Consider the following 19,571-nt stretch of genomic DNA (forward strand, 5'->3'; position numbering starts at 1 on the left):
TTCTGCCTTCCCGTTCCCCTTATAAATCTGCCCCAAGATACGATGGCATGCTGATTGCTATTTGTGCTCTGCTACAAAGTCCAGGCCAGACTGTCTCCTGTATTCCTTATAAACTTCTCCCAGCTCTTCCCTACAGAGCAAGCACGCCCTTCCTTTTGACAGAGTTCAGGTCCTCTCTACCTTTTTATGGGCCACATCCGCGTGCCCCCCACATAGCAGCACAACACAAACATGTGCCTTTCTCCTCTATTTTTTTTTTTTAAGCGTAAACACAGGCTCTGTGTTTTGGTAGGCATCCCTCCAAAGCATAGGTGAACGTCCATGCGTTATGTTTCCGAAAACGACGCCAATGAAAGGGAGGAATGAGAGATGCTAAACAATGCCGCACCAAAGTTGCAGACTGTTCGGCTACAGTCCAGAAAATGAATCCAATTTTTCATTCTGTCATTATAAATATTTCATTGCAAATGGTACTGATTTTCTGCAACTGTGGTTAAGCAGAGGGCCTCTGTGTGAATATTTAAGAAAAAAAAGAGGAAGACAACGAAGAAGAGGGAGGGGGGGAATTAAAGGTTAGCAACCAATTAATTTCTCACTTGAAATGTAAAAGATTCTGGGAGAAATTCAACAGTGATGTAGTGTGTGACTCAAAGAAGAAGAAGAAAAAAAAACATTTACTCTGCTCTTCTTCTGACAGTTTCTCATAAAATATCTGCAGTCCATCTATCTTTTAGTACTCCGGGCTCCTCTGGAGAGCAGAAAATGGTGGTTTAAAGCTCACTTCAGTGCCAGTCTGCGGGAGATTGCTTTCCACAGGACCCCCGCTGATGGAGGCCTAGGGGAAGAGGCCCAGGAGTTATTCAATCAGCCCGAGACTCTGGGGCGGCTGGGGGTCCTTTGAGGGCTGATTATAAAGCTGCCCTCCTGTTGCCTGCCTCGGAACAGAACGAAATGAGCAGCCTCTTGCTGCGCAGATTCTGCAAGAAGGAATTTCACCTGTCATGGAGTTTGTCAGAATTTCAGGATTTATCTTGGTGCAAAATTAATAAAATACCAACCAGGATTTCAGGCTGACTACTCAGCTGTGTCATCTCAAAGTGATCTTTCACCCAAGAAAACCTGGACAGTGAACACGGCCATTCTTGCCCTACTTTTCCTTTGGAGAATGAACGAGACGATGTGACTAACGCCACCCAAACATCAGAATGAGACCGTGAGCCAATTACACGCGAGGCAGAATTATGCGTGGGTGCTGCTGTCTTAATGCATGACCTCTCACCCCGCCGCTGCAGTTCTAAAGCCCCTTTGGAATAAGTGGAGTCTAAGGCATAAAAAGGCCATTTCTGCAGCTTATAACACAGTAGGTCCCCTATGGCATCACATCTGTTAAATGCATACACTGGTATTTCAGACCCGGATTTGATTTATCTTTTAAAAGGAGTACTAACAATGGAGTATGGCAAGAACACATACTATGAAATGTTGCAAATTAATCTTGGGTTGGCTATGAACGAGGTGCAGTTTCATCCTTTGTTTCAGCACACGCCCTCCGCATGTCCCATCACCTTCTGGGCTCCCAGCAGAAAGTGGGAGTGCAGAGGGCGGGGGAGGTGGGAGAGAACACAAGGGGATAGGACAGAGTGGGAACAAACCACCTATTTCTGTGACCCTCTGCCGGCTCTGGGCTGCAACAAGTTTGACCATCTTGGCTTCTTTCGCTTTAGACTGTGGCTTGCATCGCACAAATCACCACTGCTCTTTTAAGTGAAGTTCTGTACAACCCAGGGGTTTGATCATTTTGAACTGAGACTTGGGGAGCTCCAAGGCAATTAGTTCTGGTCCTCAGAGTGGGTGGCATCGCATGGCAGACGGGGCCAGCGCGTGGGGTCTGGATTGGCGCTCATGCCACTGGCTGGCCCAGGCCAATGGACAGAGTGGGCAAGCAGTTCTCAGGACCTTGGTCTCACTCAAGTTCGACTTCCAGGACACTGAACTCAGGTTCAGCACAGGGTTGGTTAGTTTGGGTTGTGATGCACACCTTGTTTTGTGTCCCTGGCCTCCATCCACGCTCAGGCCATGGGTACCTCTTACTCATCGATGATTAGCAGCACAGCCTCGGCTCTCAGAGTCAGCGACGGGTTTAAGGCATTGCTGCTTCTCTAATTTCTAATCGACATTTTCTAAATGAGACATTAAACAATGCTGTAATACATTCTCCCGAGCTCTTCCCCTAGTTAAATGACAATTCTGCTTTGGAGAACCAGTTTTACAATTCAGTAGCAGTCTGACTATACTAACACCAAGAGATCTCAGGAAAAAGTAAGAGAGAGAGAGAGAGAGAGAGAGAGAGAGAGAGAGTGAAAGAGAGAAGACAGCTAGGAAGTGAGCGCACAGATGGTGGGGGGGGACGCAGGGTGCTCTCAGCAGGCTTCAGGGGAGATGCATTAACTCCACAGAGGGATAAGGGCTTCCCACCAGTACTGTCATGAATTATAACTGAGTATGGGAGTGAAGTCTTGGTGCCTGTCTCACAGCAAATATACTGTTCCATTTTCCTGCACAATCACCTTTCACCCTTATAAACTCAAAGCACAGCAAAGCACACTGCTGATATTTAATGGTATCACAGTAGCCTTTTTTTATGTCTAGAAGGCACACAAGCTTAGCAGATGTGCCCAGTGGTGTAAGTCAGACAATTATAAAATTAAGTTTTGGCAATGTGAAAAAGGAAGTCTTTTATGGGCGCTTTGGGTTTCCAGTGAAGGATGGTCTCCTGCCAGCCAGGAGCTGCTATCAAGGCAGGGGCAGGGATCACGCAGGAAAGAAGCTGTCCTCCCAGACATGGAGGGGCCCAAGGAAAAAGCCCCGCTTTTGCAAACTTGGCCCTCCTATGGGAAAGCAGTTCCTGGCCAGTTAGTTTCCACTCACTCATTCAATGAAGTTATCAATGAAGGAGACCTGTTATTTTAGGCAGTTTAAAATTTCACCACTATTAAAGGACTCGTTTACCCTGCCCTTCACTCCCGTTTAAAGCCTCGGAGTTGCTGTTCTAAATGACAGCACCGCAAGCACAGCTTTTAAGCACTATTCATCTCGCCGCCACATCTCAGGCTTTTACAGAACACTACTCTCTCTCTCCAATAAGGGGAACTTACTCCTTCATAGCTGCAGGGCAGAGCCTGTTCCAAGCTGTAGATTCGTTGCAAATATAACAATAAAGGATACAAATGTGAATTCCTCTTAAAATACACGTTTGGCTCTGAAGCTGCCTGGCCTTAGCAAACTCGATCAAGAGCAGCCTATCAATCTTTCTCCAAATGCACAGCAGCAGCTCATTTCACCCGGCTGTCCGAGGGATCGCCACATTGATGGATCAGGAAGACGCTGGAATGGATTCTTTGCTCGTTTCAGGGGATTTATAGTGGAAGCCCATGATTACTATCTTTCTTACCCTAATTGTCACAACAGCTGGATATGGAAGTGGTGTTTCCCAATAGTTAGAGGAAAGTTTGTAAACATAAAGGGTCTATTCTTGCCACTTTGTCTCTGCTAATGTGAGGAAACTGATCCATGTGTGGTGCAAACATCTAAAATAGAAACAGGTGGCAATTCCATGTGCCTCTCTAGATTGCAGAATGTTTTGGAAATTTGGATTTCTGGATTTCTCCAAAGGATCCGACTACAAAGGCGCTGAGACAGAGCTCTGTCTTTACAAGACAGTCACACATGCAGTCTTTCCTTCCTAATGGAGGCAGATCTTCTGGTGCTATGGCAGCAGGCTGTCTTGGCGACATGGAAAATGGCAGGGCCAGCAGAGCCCAGCCAAAGCAGAATGTGGCAGAGGTGATGAACATTTCCAGGGGGTGGGAGGGAGGGGGCTGCAGAACTGGCCACAGTGCTCTTCAGTACACCCTGGCTGGATGCTCCATAAACCCGCACTGATGGCAGTTCGGAGATGGCCATCTGTCGTCAACTCTGGGCCAGACAAAAAAATAATGTAATGGCAGCTCGCTAACAACAGGGCTGTTGGAGGAGGAAACGAGTCCTAGAATGAAGAGGTGGTGCTCCCTCTTTTAATAGCGAAAATCAGCCATCGATATGAACATCAAGAAATTAATGGATGGAGAATTTTTAAAAACTGAGCTGGGGTGCTGTAGAAACAATTCAAATGCAAATAAAGTGGTTTCAGCTTATTGCAATTACCTCTGTTGCCCTTACTTCAGTCATATTAACCACTTGATTCTTGAAAATTTGACTACCAGGACACATGGTGAAGCAGGAAGGGCCAAATTTAGAAAAAGGTGAGCCCAGGTTGTGCCTCCAAGCATGCACACACAGATTAGGCATTTATTGTACAAAACAGGTAATTGAAAATACATTTACTCATTTAGTCCAAATGAGTTCATTGTGATAATCATGCTTATCTTTCTGTATGCTTGCTTAATTTCTAGATGCAATTTTATTAAAAAGCCAAATAAAACTATCTTACTTTAGACGCATTATGAATGCTATACAACTGCAACTTCCCTCCTTTGCTTAAGAAAAACTCTAGTCTTTTTGCTACTGCATAGATGATGGGGGGTTGGAACGGAGAGAGAGAATAACAAACTGAGGTTAGCTTAGCCATGTCCTGTTTGTGTCCTATGTGATTAACTTTCTGCCTTCAATGGTAAGGCCAATCAATCCTGATTGAATTATCCAATATTAACAGCTGAAAGTGATCAAAACTAATGGTGAAAACATAGCACCAATCAATAAATCAATGCAAATGATTCGGCTCCTGGAGATCCGATCAAATAAAAGAGATAGATCAATTTAACCACTGAGCAAATTAAGTGGAAGTTGCTGTAGCACCAATTTACTTCTAAAGCCCTGCAGGCCCACAAAGCAAAGAAATGAGGTGATGTATGAAATGGACCAGTTCCAGAACCACGTGCTCATTTGACACAATTTATACTCCTGTGAATTTTGAAGTCTTTGTGATGTGCTTAAGGGCTGCGATTTCAGCCCCAAGAACAAGAGATACACAGGGGCACAGTGGATCTAAGGATGTAAAGAGCAAAGGAATGAGGCCCAGACCATCCAGGAAGGGGTGGGAATTACAATCCCCCACACTGGCTTTCCTCCAAACTGATCAGTATAGGACACGGATATGCCAGATCTAGATGTGGTGATGGGCAAATATTTCCAACCCAGGGGTCCCAGCAGAAGAACACATGATAAGAGGCAAGACATAACAGGGTTTTGAATTTTAGATTTTGTGTGGGGATAATAAAAGAAATTTTGGCCTGGTGTGGTGGCTCACGCCTGTAATCCTAGCACTTTGGGAGGCCAAGGCGGGTGGATTGCCTGAGCTCAGGGGTTTGAGACCAGCCTGGGCAACATGGTGAAACCCCATCTCTACTAAAATACACACACAAAAAATTAGCTGGGTGTGGCAGTGTGAACCTGTAATCCCAGTTACTTGGGAGGCTAAGGCAGGAGAATTGCTTGAACCTAGGAGGCGGAGGTTGCAGTGAGCCAAGATGGTGCCATTGCACTCCAGCCTGGGCGACCGAGCAAGACTCCATCTCAAAAAAAAAAAAAAAAATTAAGCTCTGTAGGAAATAAAAAGTAAGCCCTTGAAAAATACGAAAAAGTGAGAAAACGGGGATGAGGGTTACTTCCTTTGGATGTGCTGTGAATACACACCCTTTCATTCCTCTTGTTTGCAAAAGAGGATTTCAGCCTCGCTTGGAGGAAAATATGAAAAAATAAACTAAAACTTTTTTCCAAACTACACTCAGATTCTACCTTGTCTTTCATGAAGGGGTAAAATAAAACCATTTGTCTTAGCCACACCTCCGTAATTGGATGAAAGACAGGGGAGTGTATTAGTTTGGAATACATTTCTGAAAGCAAGTATACATGTTTAGTTTTGTAGTTAGAGGTTAAAAACCAAAACAAAGCCCAAGACTCCTAATCACTTGAAAAAGATAAATGTTTAAAAATAAGAATTTTTACCTGGAAACTGATTAACATGAAACCATGTCCAGATATGACTCATTGCAAAATTATTCTCGTAAGCTAGAACAGAGAACTCAGGAAAGTTCTGATATGTCTGAGGTAGAGATTTTGTTTTCAAATAATGATGAATCTGGATTTTGTTCACTTAGGTCAGCACTAGGAAAGCAGCAAGAAGGTCACAGAGCCAACGTTCCGTGAGTGTCTCTTATGTTCTCCGAATTCCATAACCATCCATCCAAACCAGCAGGGGTGCCTCCCACCCAATTCTCCCAGCTGGAGAAGAAACACCTTTTCTGGGAAGATTTATAACAATTGATGACATATCACCTCATATAGTAGCTATTTCTTTGCCTATCTTCTCTTTCCTAGTAGATTGTAAATATATGTCTAATTATTTTAAGTATGTCTTGAAGCGTCTGGCATCATGGTGAATTTAAAAAGATGGAATTATATATTTATATATATATATTTTGTTTGTTTGTTTGTTTGTTTTCTTGAGACAAGGTCTCTCTCTCTCTCTGTCGCCCAGGCTGGAGTGCAGTGGTACAATCATGGCTCACTGCAGCCTCAACCTCCCCAGGTTCAGGTGATCCTCCCACCTCAGCCTCCTGAGTACCTGGGACCACAGGCACCTCAACCTGGGTAATTTTTTTTTTTTTTTTTGGTAGAGATGAGGCTTTCACCATGTTGTCCAGGCTGGTCTCAATCTCTTGGGCTCAAGTGATCCGCCTGCCTCAGCCTCTCAAAGTGTTGGGATTACAGGCATGAGCCACTGTGCCTGGCCTGTAAATATTTTTAATAAGTATATTTTCTTAATAATGGCATGGGGACTATAGCAGTATGTAATATAGCAGTTGTAATTCTATTAACAAGGACTCCTAAAGGCCTCATCACGTATTATTTAATAATGTGAGACAGATTTTGTGTTATACTCACTGAGAAGCTAGTTTAGGACCAGTAGCTAAGTTAGCAAGTGACCCAGCAATTGTCAATGGTGACAATTTAATGCTGTATTGTTGTCTTATACGTCCCATCCCATAGGCAGTAATTCATTTTTCCTTCAGCAATATGACCATAACACTCAAGCACCAGTTAAACTGTGGTGTGAAAAATATGCATCAAAATCAGGTGATTTGGTGGAAAAGTGATTTGAGAAGAAAATCAAATAGCTATAGTGACAATTACACATTTAAACCTTAGTGATTTCTGAAAGTCTCGGTATATCCCTCAAATGTCAAATTACTACTGCACTTTGAATGTAGGAAACACTGCACTCATGACTTAATGAAGGGAAGGGCTGGGTATTAAGATAATCTTTGATTCAAAAGGAATTGAAATACTAGAATTTCAGAGCCTAAAGTTCAACTAGACCAATTTCTTCTACCCATACTGCAGGAATTCCCTCAATCTTCATTAAATTTATAACAAGAGGCCTGACAGAACTTTCTATGTGGACACATTGGGAGAGAGGATGATTTGATCATTGCCATCCAATAGTAGCTTTTCTGGAGGCACCAATTAAACAGCAATTAGTGTACTGAAAGAATGTGGTCTATTCAACAGGATTTTTACAAACACCACTTGCTCACACCTGCATAAACCACTTTGGATACAAATATGCATTGTAGGATATTATTCTTGGACCATACCATCCTCTCTCAAAGCAGCTTCCTTAGGTTCTGCTGAAAAATTTTGAGGTCTATTAGGAAAACATGTGAAACATTGAACACATTCATTCACTTAAAAAATAATAAAATGTTCATTGAGTTGAAATAATGGACTCTTATTCCAAAGCACATCTCCTCTCCTGGCAGCATGCTAGGTGGCCTTTGAAGTGTATTAGAATTTCTTGCAAAAATGGAGGGAAACTCTGCCAAAAGAGAAAGGTTATATCTTGCTACACATTATATTATATTTTTATGTGTATATATATATGTATAATATGATATAATTTTATATTATACACATTATATAAAATTTCAGTCCAGATATATATCTGTATATGTAGAACATTTGGTCAGCAAGGTTTATGGGTTGTGTGATGAACATAACTTCTACATTGGCAAAAAGTGTGACTTAGATTAAACGTTTCATAGAAATAAGGGCTTCATCTGGCCTAAATCTTAAAGGACTTGTGGTTTGTGATGTTCAAAGGATGGTGCCTGAGTGCTTGATCTCCTAAAGATGAACAGTGTACAGTGAAGAATTATCTACATTCTGACTGGCTTTGTAGGCAATGCAAATGAAGGTAACACACCACTATATATATGTGTACATACATAGTATATGTACACACATAGCATATATACACGCATGTATACATACTTATACATCCCCATATACATATGTGTGTGTGTGTATACATATATGGTGGCAAGTAATTTTCGTGAACATTCCCTCATATATATATATATGCATATATATGCATATATGCATATATACACATATATATAAATTCTATACCTAAGAAAGCACTTCTATCCACAAAAAATCCTTCATATTTTCAGCTGGGCATAAAGCAAAAGAAATGTAAGTTATGTATTATGGTCATAAAATCATTTATGTACATTTAAAAGATATCCATAGTGATGATGTTGATGGTCAATTCCAGAATGCTTATCCTAAACTTAACCTATTATTCTCATCTTGATAGAAAAGCCAAATAAATTGTATGCTTTAAAATCTCTAATAGGATTGCAGTTCTTAGACATTTAGTTTTATAGTCTCTTGTGAAAAGTCCTTCTTATTTCTGAACTTTGGTGGCATAAAAAAGTAGGTGAGTTCAAGTGGTTTAAAATTTATATTTATTTTGCACACCAAGGCATGAACTACAGTGGCTGATAAAATGGCTTCATTTTTCTACTCTGTGGTTATTTTGGTTATAGATCCTATTTTCTATTGTCACCTGAATTTTAGAAAATGTTTTTTCACTTGTCCTAGGAAAATAACAGAACTGTTTCATGGTTTTTGTACACTTACCATCCCATTTTCTATACAGCAAATAAAATAAATCAATATTTTAAAATGACATTAATTCCATCCTCTAAGCACTGGTATAAATGCAATTTGGATAATGAAAGCAAATGCAAAGGACCATGAATGCCAAAAGTTAAAATATAAAAATAAAAACACTTTCAAAACTAGAAAAAGTCAAGTTAACTCTGATCCATTTTTCTTAATGTGTTGAAACTAAAGCCAATGACATTATTGAGGATTTCAGAAACTAGACCCACATAGAGATTCCAATAACTATGAATTATAGTTTTGTGAAATATTGACTGTGTAGTCAATATCTCATCTCAGATTCATAATAATTATCACATACTCACCATAAATACTGTTCTTATCTAAGGAATGATTCACATATTAAACCTGAGTATTCACATCAAGAGCAAATATATATAATTTCGAGTTGTGGGATTGGAAATATAAGGCTCATAGTTTTGGATTACAGAGTAAGTCTCTGTTTGGCCCAGATGACAATTTGTATGAGCGAGTCAGAAATGTTTTGGTAGATGTTTGACCAAAAAGGTCACAAAAACTCAAAAAGAGTTGTGTGTTCTGCACTAAAATTTCTATGCCAGTGGTTCTCAAAGGGTGGCCCAGGGACTTCTGTGGTCTCCTAAACACTTATGAGAGGTCTGTAAGGTCAAACTATTTTCACAATAATATTAGACATTATTTGCCCTTTACACTCTCATTATCTCAAGAGGGTACAGTGAAGTTTTCTAGACGCTACCTGATATGTGATGACATCATCTCTCTGACAGCTAATAGAATATGTGCTTGTATTCTTGTATTTAATAGATTTCTCAGTTTTGATTTTTAAGATGGAAAATGATAGCAACTCACATAAACCAAAGCCTTTTGTGGTCCTCAATAATTTCTAAGAATGTAAAGGCATCCTGAGATGAAGGAGTCTGTGATTGGTCTATACTAATCGTAGAAAAGAGTGAATACTGTATGTTCCACATAGAATAAAACCTGAAAATACATCATCATAAAGGAAACCTGGAATCTTGAAGGATGTGATTAATTGCTTAATTTTGTCTGCTCTACAATGGGTCAGAGGCCACCGCTGCCATAGTGCTGAGTTCTTCTAATGAAACACATTGATGGTACCGCCAGGTAAGAATCTACTAATACAGTACAAAAGTGGAAGTTTGTTGCAAACATTTTTGTTTTCAAGAACACTAGGTAGGAATCAGTCTCTAAAGAAACTCTACAGCTTTGATTTTAAACGATTACTTAATTCTGCCTCACAGTTTACATACTAATTAACAGTATCACTAGGTGTTTTGGCCATATCCTTTATAGATTCACAAAACCAAAATGACTTATGCTTTGATACCTATGCAATAAAAATGTATCATTTTTTCAAACAGAAATTTAGATTATTTTAATAAGATGTATTTTTAAACAATAGTCTAACTTGGCCCATCTTCTATACTCAATTCATGAACACGTGACAGAAGAGCATTTTTAGAAGCGATACAAGGTAAGATAGTAACTTTAATTTGGATCCACTGACACATTATGACAACTAAATGGGCTCGCCCATTCTTTCTTATATTTTGTATTTTATCTCCTTAACTTACTATTTGTTCACTTTTAGAATGATAACTGAGAAGATAAACTGCAAATTCCTTATTTTGACACATAACTCTCATAACTCTCGTTCCATCAGAGCCCAAGGAAGCACAAAGTTGCCCCAGGACCCTATGTGGGATGGAAGACTGAGGAGTGGGTGGGCTCCCAGTCCCTCAGTCTTGCCTCTCCCAGGTCAACCAGATCAGCTCTTTCATTTGGTTCAGGGATTCACTGTGAAAATTAACTGCAACCCTCATTTTAGGCTAAATACCTGTGTTGTTAATAATAATACTCAAAATAACAGAATAATTTTCTTTTCTTTTTTTTTTTTTGAGACAGAGTCTCGCTCTGTCGCCCAGGCTGGAGTGCAGTGGTGTGATCTCGGCTCACTGCAAGCTCCGCCTCCCGGGTTCACGCCATTCTCCTGCCTCAGCCTCCCGAGTAGCTGGGACTACAGGCGCCTGCCACCACGCCCGGCTAATTTTTTTTTTGTATTTTTAGTAGAGATGGGGTTTCACTGTGTTAGCCAGGATGGTATCGATCTCCTAACCTCGTGATCCTCCCGCCTTGGCCTCCCACAGTGCTGGGATTACAGGTGTGTGCCACCGCGCCCGGCCAACAGAATAATTTTCAGTTCGACTCTATTCTCCTCCATGGGAACCAACAAGATTGAACAAAAAGCATGTTACTCTCAGATCATTTCATCAGAAAAATAAGGATAAGACATTATACCCATTTTCAAGGTGAAGTAACATTAAAAAATAAGTTATTTTCCTTTATAATACATGATACTTCTGGAATAGAATCTAGGTCTCTGACTCATTTTTTTTAAACTACCAGTCTATAGCTAAGAAAAATAAGAATAACCAAATCTTCCTATGTTTATATCTTATATCCATACCCATCATTTCATTTTCACTGTATAATAGCCTGGTAAGTGTGATGTTTGTTTATTTCTTCATATCTGAGGTTCAGAGGACTTACAGTCCAAGGTTAGTCACACATTAATCAAGTGGACCACTCAAGGCTAGATTCAATGTCTTTGGGTGCAAAATTTTCAACTATAAGGCTTTGGTTAAGTAATAGTTATTCTATTCCATTAAATGGAAGATATACATACTGGACAAGAGTACGATTTCTTTCTTTTCTTCCCCTCTCCCTTCCAATTTTAAGCCCCTCAGGACAACAATAACCTGGACATCCACCCAGCTTGGAGCCTAGTGGGAACAGAACATGAATAAAACAGGATTTGGGAGAATGAGTCATGACAAGCGAGGTGAATGATCCCACAGTCCAATAAACCTGACCCCTAAGTCTATCACACTGGGTCAGAAGGTCCAATTATAGGTCTGTTCTAGTTCTTTTTATGATTGACAGCAGCCAGAGGCAAAATTACTTTGGTGTCTATTAATCCAGGCTCTAATTTTCCCTTTGCCCCAATACACACAAAGCATCATGGTGGCCCAGGGTGAGTGATACTGAGAATCCAGATTTAAAATGCCCCTGTTTCCTATAAGAATAGCAACTGAGTTCAATCCCAGTCCTCCTCATGAGGACATTACCTGCAGCTCTGTTTGGAAGAAAAACTTCTGTGGACATTGTGTACAGTCATAGATCTTGTCTTCTTGTCCATGGGCAGAGAAAATATGCTGCTGCAACTTGTTTGCTTGAACAAATACTGAAATGATAAAAGAATGATGAACTTGGGTTATTTTGTTTCTGAAATGCCCTCAGTCGATGACTCTGCATGAACAGACAGCAGGCCGGACCGCACGCCTCCCAGGTGTGACTTACTGCTTGAGACCTGGGGAGAGCTGAGTCACATTTGCTCATGGTTGGGTCTCTGGCTTTTGTTAAGATGCACTCTACGGAGCACCTAATTCAACCCAAACAGCTCCAAAGTAAAGGTTTATGGAGGCCCTGCTCCCTATAAATCTTTAAAAAATAAAGCCGAAAACTGTCAAATGCATAGCTCTGTCTCAACAGAAATGACTCCTATTTCTCAGCAACCCACAGGTTAAGAAATCATAGATGCCAAAACCCTGTTTATTGTGTTTGCCTAAAGTTATAGCTAGCAAACAGTTCTCTATTTAAATGTGTTAATGCTAAAAATCATATCCCACAGCTACTCTGGGGCACTGTCTATAAATGTGAAACAGAACGGCAGGTAAATTCTCTTTGGATACTTTAAGATCAACTCAGCCTACACACTGAATGCAAGGGTTTCAATAATATAAACATGTTCAATTTTAATGACTACAAAACAAGGCCCTAAGACTGTGTAACAGTTTACCTAGGAGACACGCTATTAATAATTAAATTGTATATGCCAGAGGCAGTGTTTGGGTTGGCAGAACTGACTTCTGATGGATGCCTGGTGCACTGTGACCTAAAAAAGTTTGCATCTACAATATTAATCTGTATAGGCAGGGAAAGGATTTATTAAAGATGTTGGCATTTGACTTTGACTCCACTCTAATCATTAAAATTATTCTAATTGCCAGCCAACCTAAAATATTAGAATATTGTTCTTGTGAGTCATACATTTTAATCACATTTCTCATTACCTTAAAAAACCGCTCAGCTTTCCCACCTAACACACTTTATATTGGAAGCATTTAAAAAAAAATGTTATTTCTAAATTACTTCAAGATACGCTAAAACAATTCATGTCTGTCTGCACAGAAAATGCAGACTGTGCACGATTAATGCATTTTTGTCTCTTTATCCGTATCAACAAGAAGAAATGAGGTTTTTACACAGATTTGCAGCTAATCTGCATATAAGTCAGTACATTTTATGAGGCTTCTGGCTACAACATGAAAGACCTATTTTATTAGGGGGTCTTAATCGTGAGGTGACCTATGACCCAGTCCTCCTTTATGAAGACTTATGAGCTTTTATAAAGAACCTAGACTCTTGACTCGTTGTATCTTAGGATATATACTACTGATGGTAAACCATAGCAGTATATATTTTTAAGTATAAACCTGGAAGAATAAAAAGAGTTCCAAAAGAAGGATGGAGAGTGGCTGATGGAATTATTGAATGAAGGAGCCAAACAGGCAACTGTTGAAGGCAGAGCCATCAACGTACTCAGTTAGTAATTGTGCTAGCTGTGCAATGAACATGGCCCCTCTTTACCACAGAATAGAAATCTATAGGCTCAGTTCAGTGAAGGTAAATAATCAATGCTTGGAATTTTGCTCTGCAAACAAAGAAGTCATCCTTGAGAGAAGGATATATTCTCCCTCCTCCAACAAATAAAAAGGCATTGCTTGAGGGGCTTAACCACTGAGTCCAAAACACATGCAAAATAATCACAAAGGATTTTCCAAAATAACTTTGTCATTGTTAGGGGAATATCAGAAATATGTGTGATCATATTTCAACCTCCATGGGCTTCAAATGAGAGTTTCAGATTTCCTTTTTTTTTCTGCTAAAATCTGTAATGCTATCATATCTGTTAAAAAATTTCTTCTTAAAAGTGTAAATGTAGATCAACTTCTACTCTAAAAATCCAATTTCATAGGCAATAAATGCCTCATCTAATCTGTTTTCCATGTCAGAGAATTTGGGGTGAGTTTTAATACTGTCTTTGTATTTCTGGTGGAGAATGTTATGAAATTCTCCATGTTTAAGTAGCAGACATGTGCTGACAACACGGCTGCACTTTTAGTTGAACATCTTGTGATTAAAAAGCAGCTCTATACAGGCAGCCTTACCCTTTGTAACCTTTAACATCGAGAGAAAAACAAAAGTGAACACAACATGTATGTAGTTTTCCAAATGGAAAAGTGCAAACTTCTGAGAGAACTTGAAATGCCTTTGTTCATCCTGACAGTTAACCTTCCTGCTCATGTGAGCCTTTAAGTAGGCTGCAATCAATAATGCTAATAAAGCAGAAATCAAACATCTTCCCCCCAAATTGAACTGAAGTCATGTCTGTAAAAGGCCATAGCAGTGGGAAGTAATGCTTTGGTAGGAAAGACATGATGTGGCCATCAGCCTCTCCTGTGTCTTCCTGAAATAATCTTCCCACCTGTAAAGCAGACTGGACACTTGAAGGTGCCTCCCATCCCTTCGAAGCTGTGCTCTATCAGGTGGCACTGGAGTTTGGCAGGAGAGTCAAAGGTCTGGCTGCAGAGTTTGCATTCATGGTTCAGTCCTTCATCTGTCAAGGAAAATACATGAAGAGAAATGGTGAAAACCTGTCATATCTTTAATACACTACAGAGTTATCTTTAATTGCATATATTAAACTATTTCCATCACCTAATATACATATGTAGTATTATATATGGTTTCTGGTTATTTCACATTATTCATGAGTTTATATCAATTTAAAACAGTTCTGGAATTTAAAATCCAAAGATAATCAGAAGTCAGATTTTATCTTAAGGCTAATGCATTTTATTACACTTTTAAAATATAATTGGTATATCAATAATGAGGCATTTCCTTTTCTCTAATTACCATGATTTTCTGGGGTATTTCCAAAGCCCTAAAATAAAAAAGTGTGGACAGCTTCTTCCTCAGTGATTCTCCTCTGGCTTATCTAGAAGGTCCTGGAAGTGTCTATTTCTAACCATAGGTCTTCAGTGGTATTCAGTTGATACAAACTATCTTTTTCTATTTCCAAGAATTTCTGGCAATTTTGAAGTATCATTAATAGGACAGTCTCTTACAAATGCCCTCTTCTCTGCTTCCCACCTCCAGTCTCCCATATTCTTCCTAGTTCATCTCTCCCTTAACTCTGGAAGACAGTTTCAATTTTACCCCCAGAACCAGACTCTGCTTCTGTTTCTCCCAAGCACTTTTGTGACCTCCAGGCTCACTTGACTAGCCCTGAATTTTTCTTGGATATCTTAAGAACGAGGGGGCAGAAAAATATTTTGATGTCATAACATTGCTATATAAAGTGGAGAGTTTGTGTTATACATAGACACTGTTACTTTAAACATTTATGGATTTTAAACATTTAAAATTAAAATTTAAAATTTAAGTTGAAAATGTAAGGATTATCCTAACTTATTTCATTGTGAAATTGTAAGGTATAAAAAACCAGGGGCACTAGAGCTAGCAGCCTAGCTAACACTGATTTACTGTTTGCTGTGTTTCAGAACTGCTCAGAGACACAAATTCATTTAATTGCACTAAAACCCTATAAGAAAAACTACTATTAGTCTCATTTTACAGATGAGAAAAATGAGGCGCAGAGAGTTTAAGTAACTTTGCTCTGAGTCACAAGGACTCATAATTGGAAGAGCCAGAACTTGAATGCAGGCAGTCTAGATTCAAACCTGGGCACTCTGGCCTCAGGGGCCATATCTTAATAGATATGGTGGGGCACACACCCACTACTTCCAAGACTACTTACTAAAGGGTAGCGGCTGCACTTTAACCTGGCTTGTTATCACATTACACTTTGATATTCTCCTATTAGCAATGATTAAAAAATGCTACTAAGACATTCTAGGTCTAGGGAATGAAAGACACCGTCACACTACAAGGGTAACAAGTCTACACTGCAGTTATTTTCTTTCATTCAAAGACAACATGCATGTGTAAGTCCTTTGCCAGCTGATATTACTGGTAATACCACGTCCCAATTACAAAGTGAGTAATTATTAGCTAACTGTGAGTAAAATCACTCTATTTGTATTCCTAATCTTTCTTCCCATACAAGTATGAGTCTTTAGAAGCAGAGGATTGGAATTTGTAAAAAGAGAAGCAAAGCACTAATTAAGCCACCCAGTACTGTCTACATTTCACAAGAGATAAAAACCTACTCTGTAACTGGGTGGCACAGTAAATTCCTTGATTATAATTATGTAAGAGGGAGTTTAATTGTGCATACTGACATGACAAGGGGTTATACAAAAAGCTTTAGGGATTATATAAGATCAAGGGTTTTTTCATCTGTTTCTTTTTTTTTAAATCCTGAAGTCACCAAAAAATTTCCAGATTTTAGACATTAAGAAATATAAAAAACACTATTTATTGTAAGAAATTGGATTGGCAAGTGCATCTTCAGAAATACCTGCTAACTTTAAAAGTTCTCTGTTTCCTTAATGCTACATACCTTTATTTTGAATAGTAAGAAGGTTACTAAGGGTTTTCATCTCCTTTTAAAATTATGTGTGCTTTGCACAAGAACCAAGAGATGGCCCATGGATATGAACTGATATACACTTGTTCCAGAATTTTAAAACTTGCAATAGGTGTGATGTAATAGATCTGGCAGGTTTTCCTGGGGATAACAATTGACTGTCACATGAGCATAAAGTGAATTATGCACGTTAGGATGTTCTGTAATGTAATATTATCTTTCTTGACTATGAGTATTTTGTTTGGAAAAATAAGAGAAGGAAAAATAAATAAGACATATGTGTATGAGTGCAGGGAAAATGTACTCATTCATTTTTATGTATTTCTTACCCAAAGAAAAGAGAAGTTGCATCCCAAAATGTTAAATAATCCAAATTCAGTCAAGTGAATTCATAAAAAGGTGACACACAGGCATAAAGGTATTTATGCATTATTAGGGAAGACTTATTTTCTACATAATCTATCTTTTATTTGTGAAAGCGCTAAGTGACAGCAATGATAACAATCGCATCTAGCATTTTCAGAACTCTTTTTACAGCTTAAAAGCATGTTGTAATGTTAAAAAAAAGTTGGAAGTTCTACCTGCCTTTTATTTTTAAGTTACACTGTGAGGTCTTTCCTAGTTACTGATCTCCTAGTTATTTCCATAGGAGAGAAAATATATATGAATTGTTACACAGCACATTATAAGATGAGCAAAAGCCAATAAGCTCTTAGGTGGACATTTAGAGTCCCTCCTTTTCTCTCACCTTTGTTCATTTCCCTACTCCCTTCCCCCATCTTCACACTTGCTTATTACCTCAAGGTCAAATGTATAATGAGAAAGAGAGATAGTAACACAAAACATTCTAACAACTGGTTAATATAATTCATTTTGTATTTTTTTTAATTGAGGGCAGCACAGGTAGTAAAAGAAAATGAAACTTATTTATAATAAGAATTTCAAAAGTTTATCCTTATTCAGAGTCTTTAACTCTTCTCTTCTAATTCCATATTTACCTTTCTATGGCTGAGAGCCATGTCTGACTTTTCAAAGAATTCTTGAAAACCCTTAGAATTGGGTGGGGGGGATCTGGCTGAGTTAAACCCCATCTCTTTTCAAAACTCTCCTTTCTTCCCCCTATCTGGTATAAGGTAGTAAAGAACAGTAAATGTAACTGCTGTTTTATTTTAAAGCCAATGTTCTTGATGGGATACTATCAGCACCTCTATTCAGGATTTTGCCCACAAAGCATAACCTGAATTGTGTCTTTCCTCCTCCTCTTCCTAAAGGTGCCAAAAAGCTTAAAAAATTCAATCAAAATAACCATTTCTGCTCTCTGGAAAGGTAGCAGCTGACAGTAATTGGATAATACAGCCTGACTCATTTATTAAAAAGAGATTCAGAGTCAATTGATTTAATAACCATTACAATATTCCATTAAGGATATAATAGGCTAGTACAGCCCAATTTTTTAATTAAGAATTATAGATGGGATCTTCGAACGAAACTTCTAGATTTTTCTTCTCCTTTTTGCTTATCTATATTCTCCAGATTTTCTACAATGAGCACAATTTGCCTTGTAGGGTACTTTGAAATTAAAAGAGAGAGGGAAAAACCTACCTTTTCTAAATCCTATTAATGAAGACTGATTACAACACTGAAATTTTGCTAGCTAAAAAATTAGATAGGAAATGAGCAATATTATGAAGTATAGAAAAACTCCAGTTTTGCCCAATTAAACTTAAAAGTATTCTAGCCACGTATGTACAAAAACAAAAATTAGCACAAGGAAAGGGAGAAAGAACTATCAGAATGCAATTTAGCTATATGAACAAACATGGAGCTTTCTGTATGAGCCTGTATCTTTCCAGAACACACAGAATACCCCTCTCTGTTGGATACTGAGGGAGGTATATGTGCCTAGCAATGGGGGTCCAGTGTCAGAGTGGGGCCTTTACCATTGAGAACATGCTGGAAGCCAGCAACTTCCTGTCTTGTTCACCCACTGGAAAGGCATGACCAAAGTTGCTTTGAGTATAATTAAGAAATCATTTCACATGTATAGAAATTTCATCTAAAATAATTATTTCCATTTGTTAATCTTCATTTAACTGTGAACATAAATGTAAACAGGAATCAAGTCTACATAAAAGAGACTGATGCTAATGTAAATATTTACTCCAATATTAAATGTTTCAAAGGAAAGCATCTGCATACATAATTGGACTACAACCTCACTGACTTAGTAGGAAACGTGATAATCACTTACAAAATTTTGTGCTCTAAGAAAACCATCTGCTTGTCTAACGCCAGTTCAAAGATGAATGACAACTTCTATACCTCCAATTTATAAAACCTGGACCTACATAACTATTTATTAGCCTGTTTTATAACAGGAGAAATATTAGTTACCATTTGGATGCTCAAGCACAGGTTTAAATTATGAGCTCCAAGGTGGCAATTGTTAGTTTAACACAAGACACTGACATTTCAATATAAGCTTTAAACAAGAGAAACCCTTTAAGCAGCCTCCAGACTGTGTGTCCCATGTTTATACTCCTTTTCCTTCAATAAAAACAAAAATCTAGAGTGGCTACAAGCAAATGTTCAGTGGCTGACTTACATGCTGCTGTTATCCCAGGAATCACTGGGGGCCCCCTTATATCGTCTGATCAACGCTACAGCCATTACTGAGGGCCAATTTGTAACAGTTTATAAGTAGAACTCCTTCTCCCTTTTACCCTCAAGACTGGCCAGAAGGGTCCTCCAGCCTCTTCCACTGCATAAATCTATAGGCTAAAGTCCACAGATAGAAACCCCTCCTGCTATATCACCATGTGGCCGGGGCCATACTTAAAAGCTCTGATCTGAGTGGGAGTAA

At 38.9% G+C, this 19,571-nt stretch overlaps 1 protein-coding gene across 4 annotated transcripts in view; it reads right to left on the reverse strand.

Annotated features, from left to right (window-relative positions):
- Positions 1-19,571, reverse strand: part of ZNF521 (zinc finger protein 521) — a 291,451-nt gene that overhangs the window by 15,365 nt on the left and 256,515 nt on the right. For all 4 annotated transcript variants that reach the window (XM_014342309.4, XM_034943929.3, XM_034943928.3 and 1 more), the window contains 2 exons: positions 14,639-14,770; positions 12,159-12,274 (listed from right to left, as the gene is read on the reverse strand). In XM_014342309.4, the coding sequence (XP_014197795.1) occupies positions 12,159-12,274; positions 14,639-14,770 (248 nt within the window). The remainder of the gene's footprint in view (positions 1-12,158; positions 12,275-14,638; positions 14,771-19,571) is intronic.

This window comes from Pan paniscus, chromosome 17 (genome assembly GCF_029289425.2).
Source record: "Pan paniscus chromosome 17, NHGRI_mPanPan1-v2.0_pri, whole genome shotgun sequence".
In the NCBI taxonomy this organism is placed as follows: domain Eukaryota; kingdom Metazoa; phylum Chordata; class Mammalia; order Primates; family Hominidae; genus Pan; species Pan paniscus.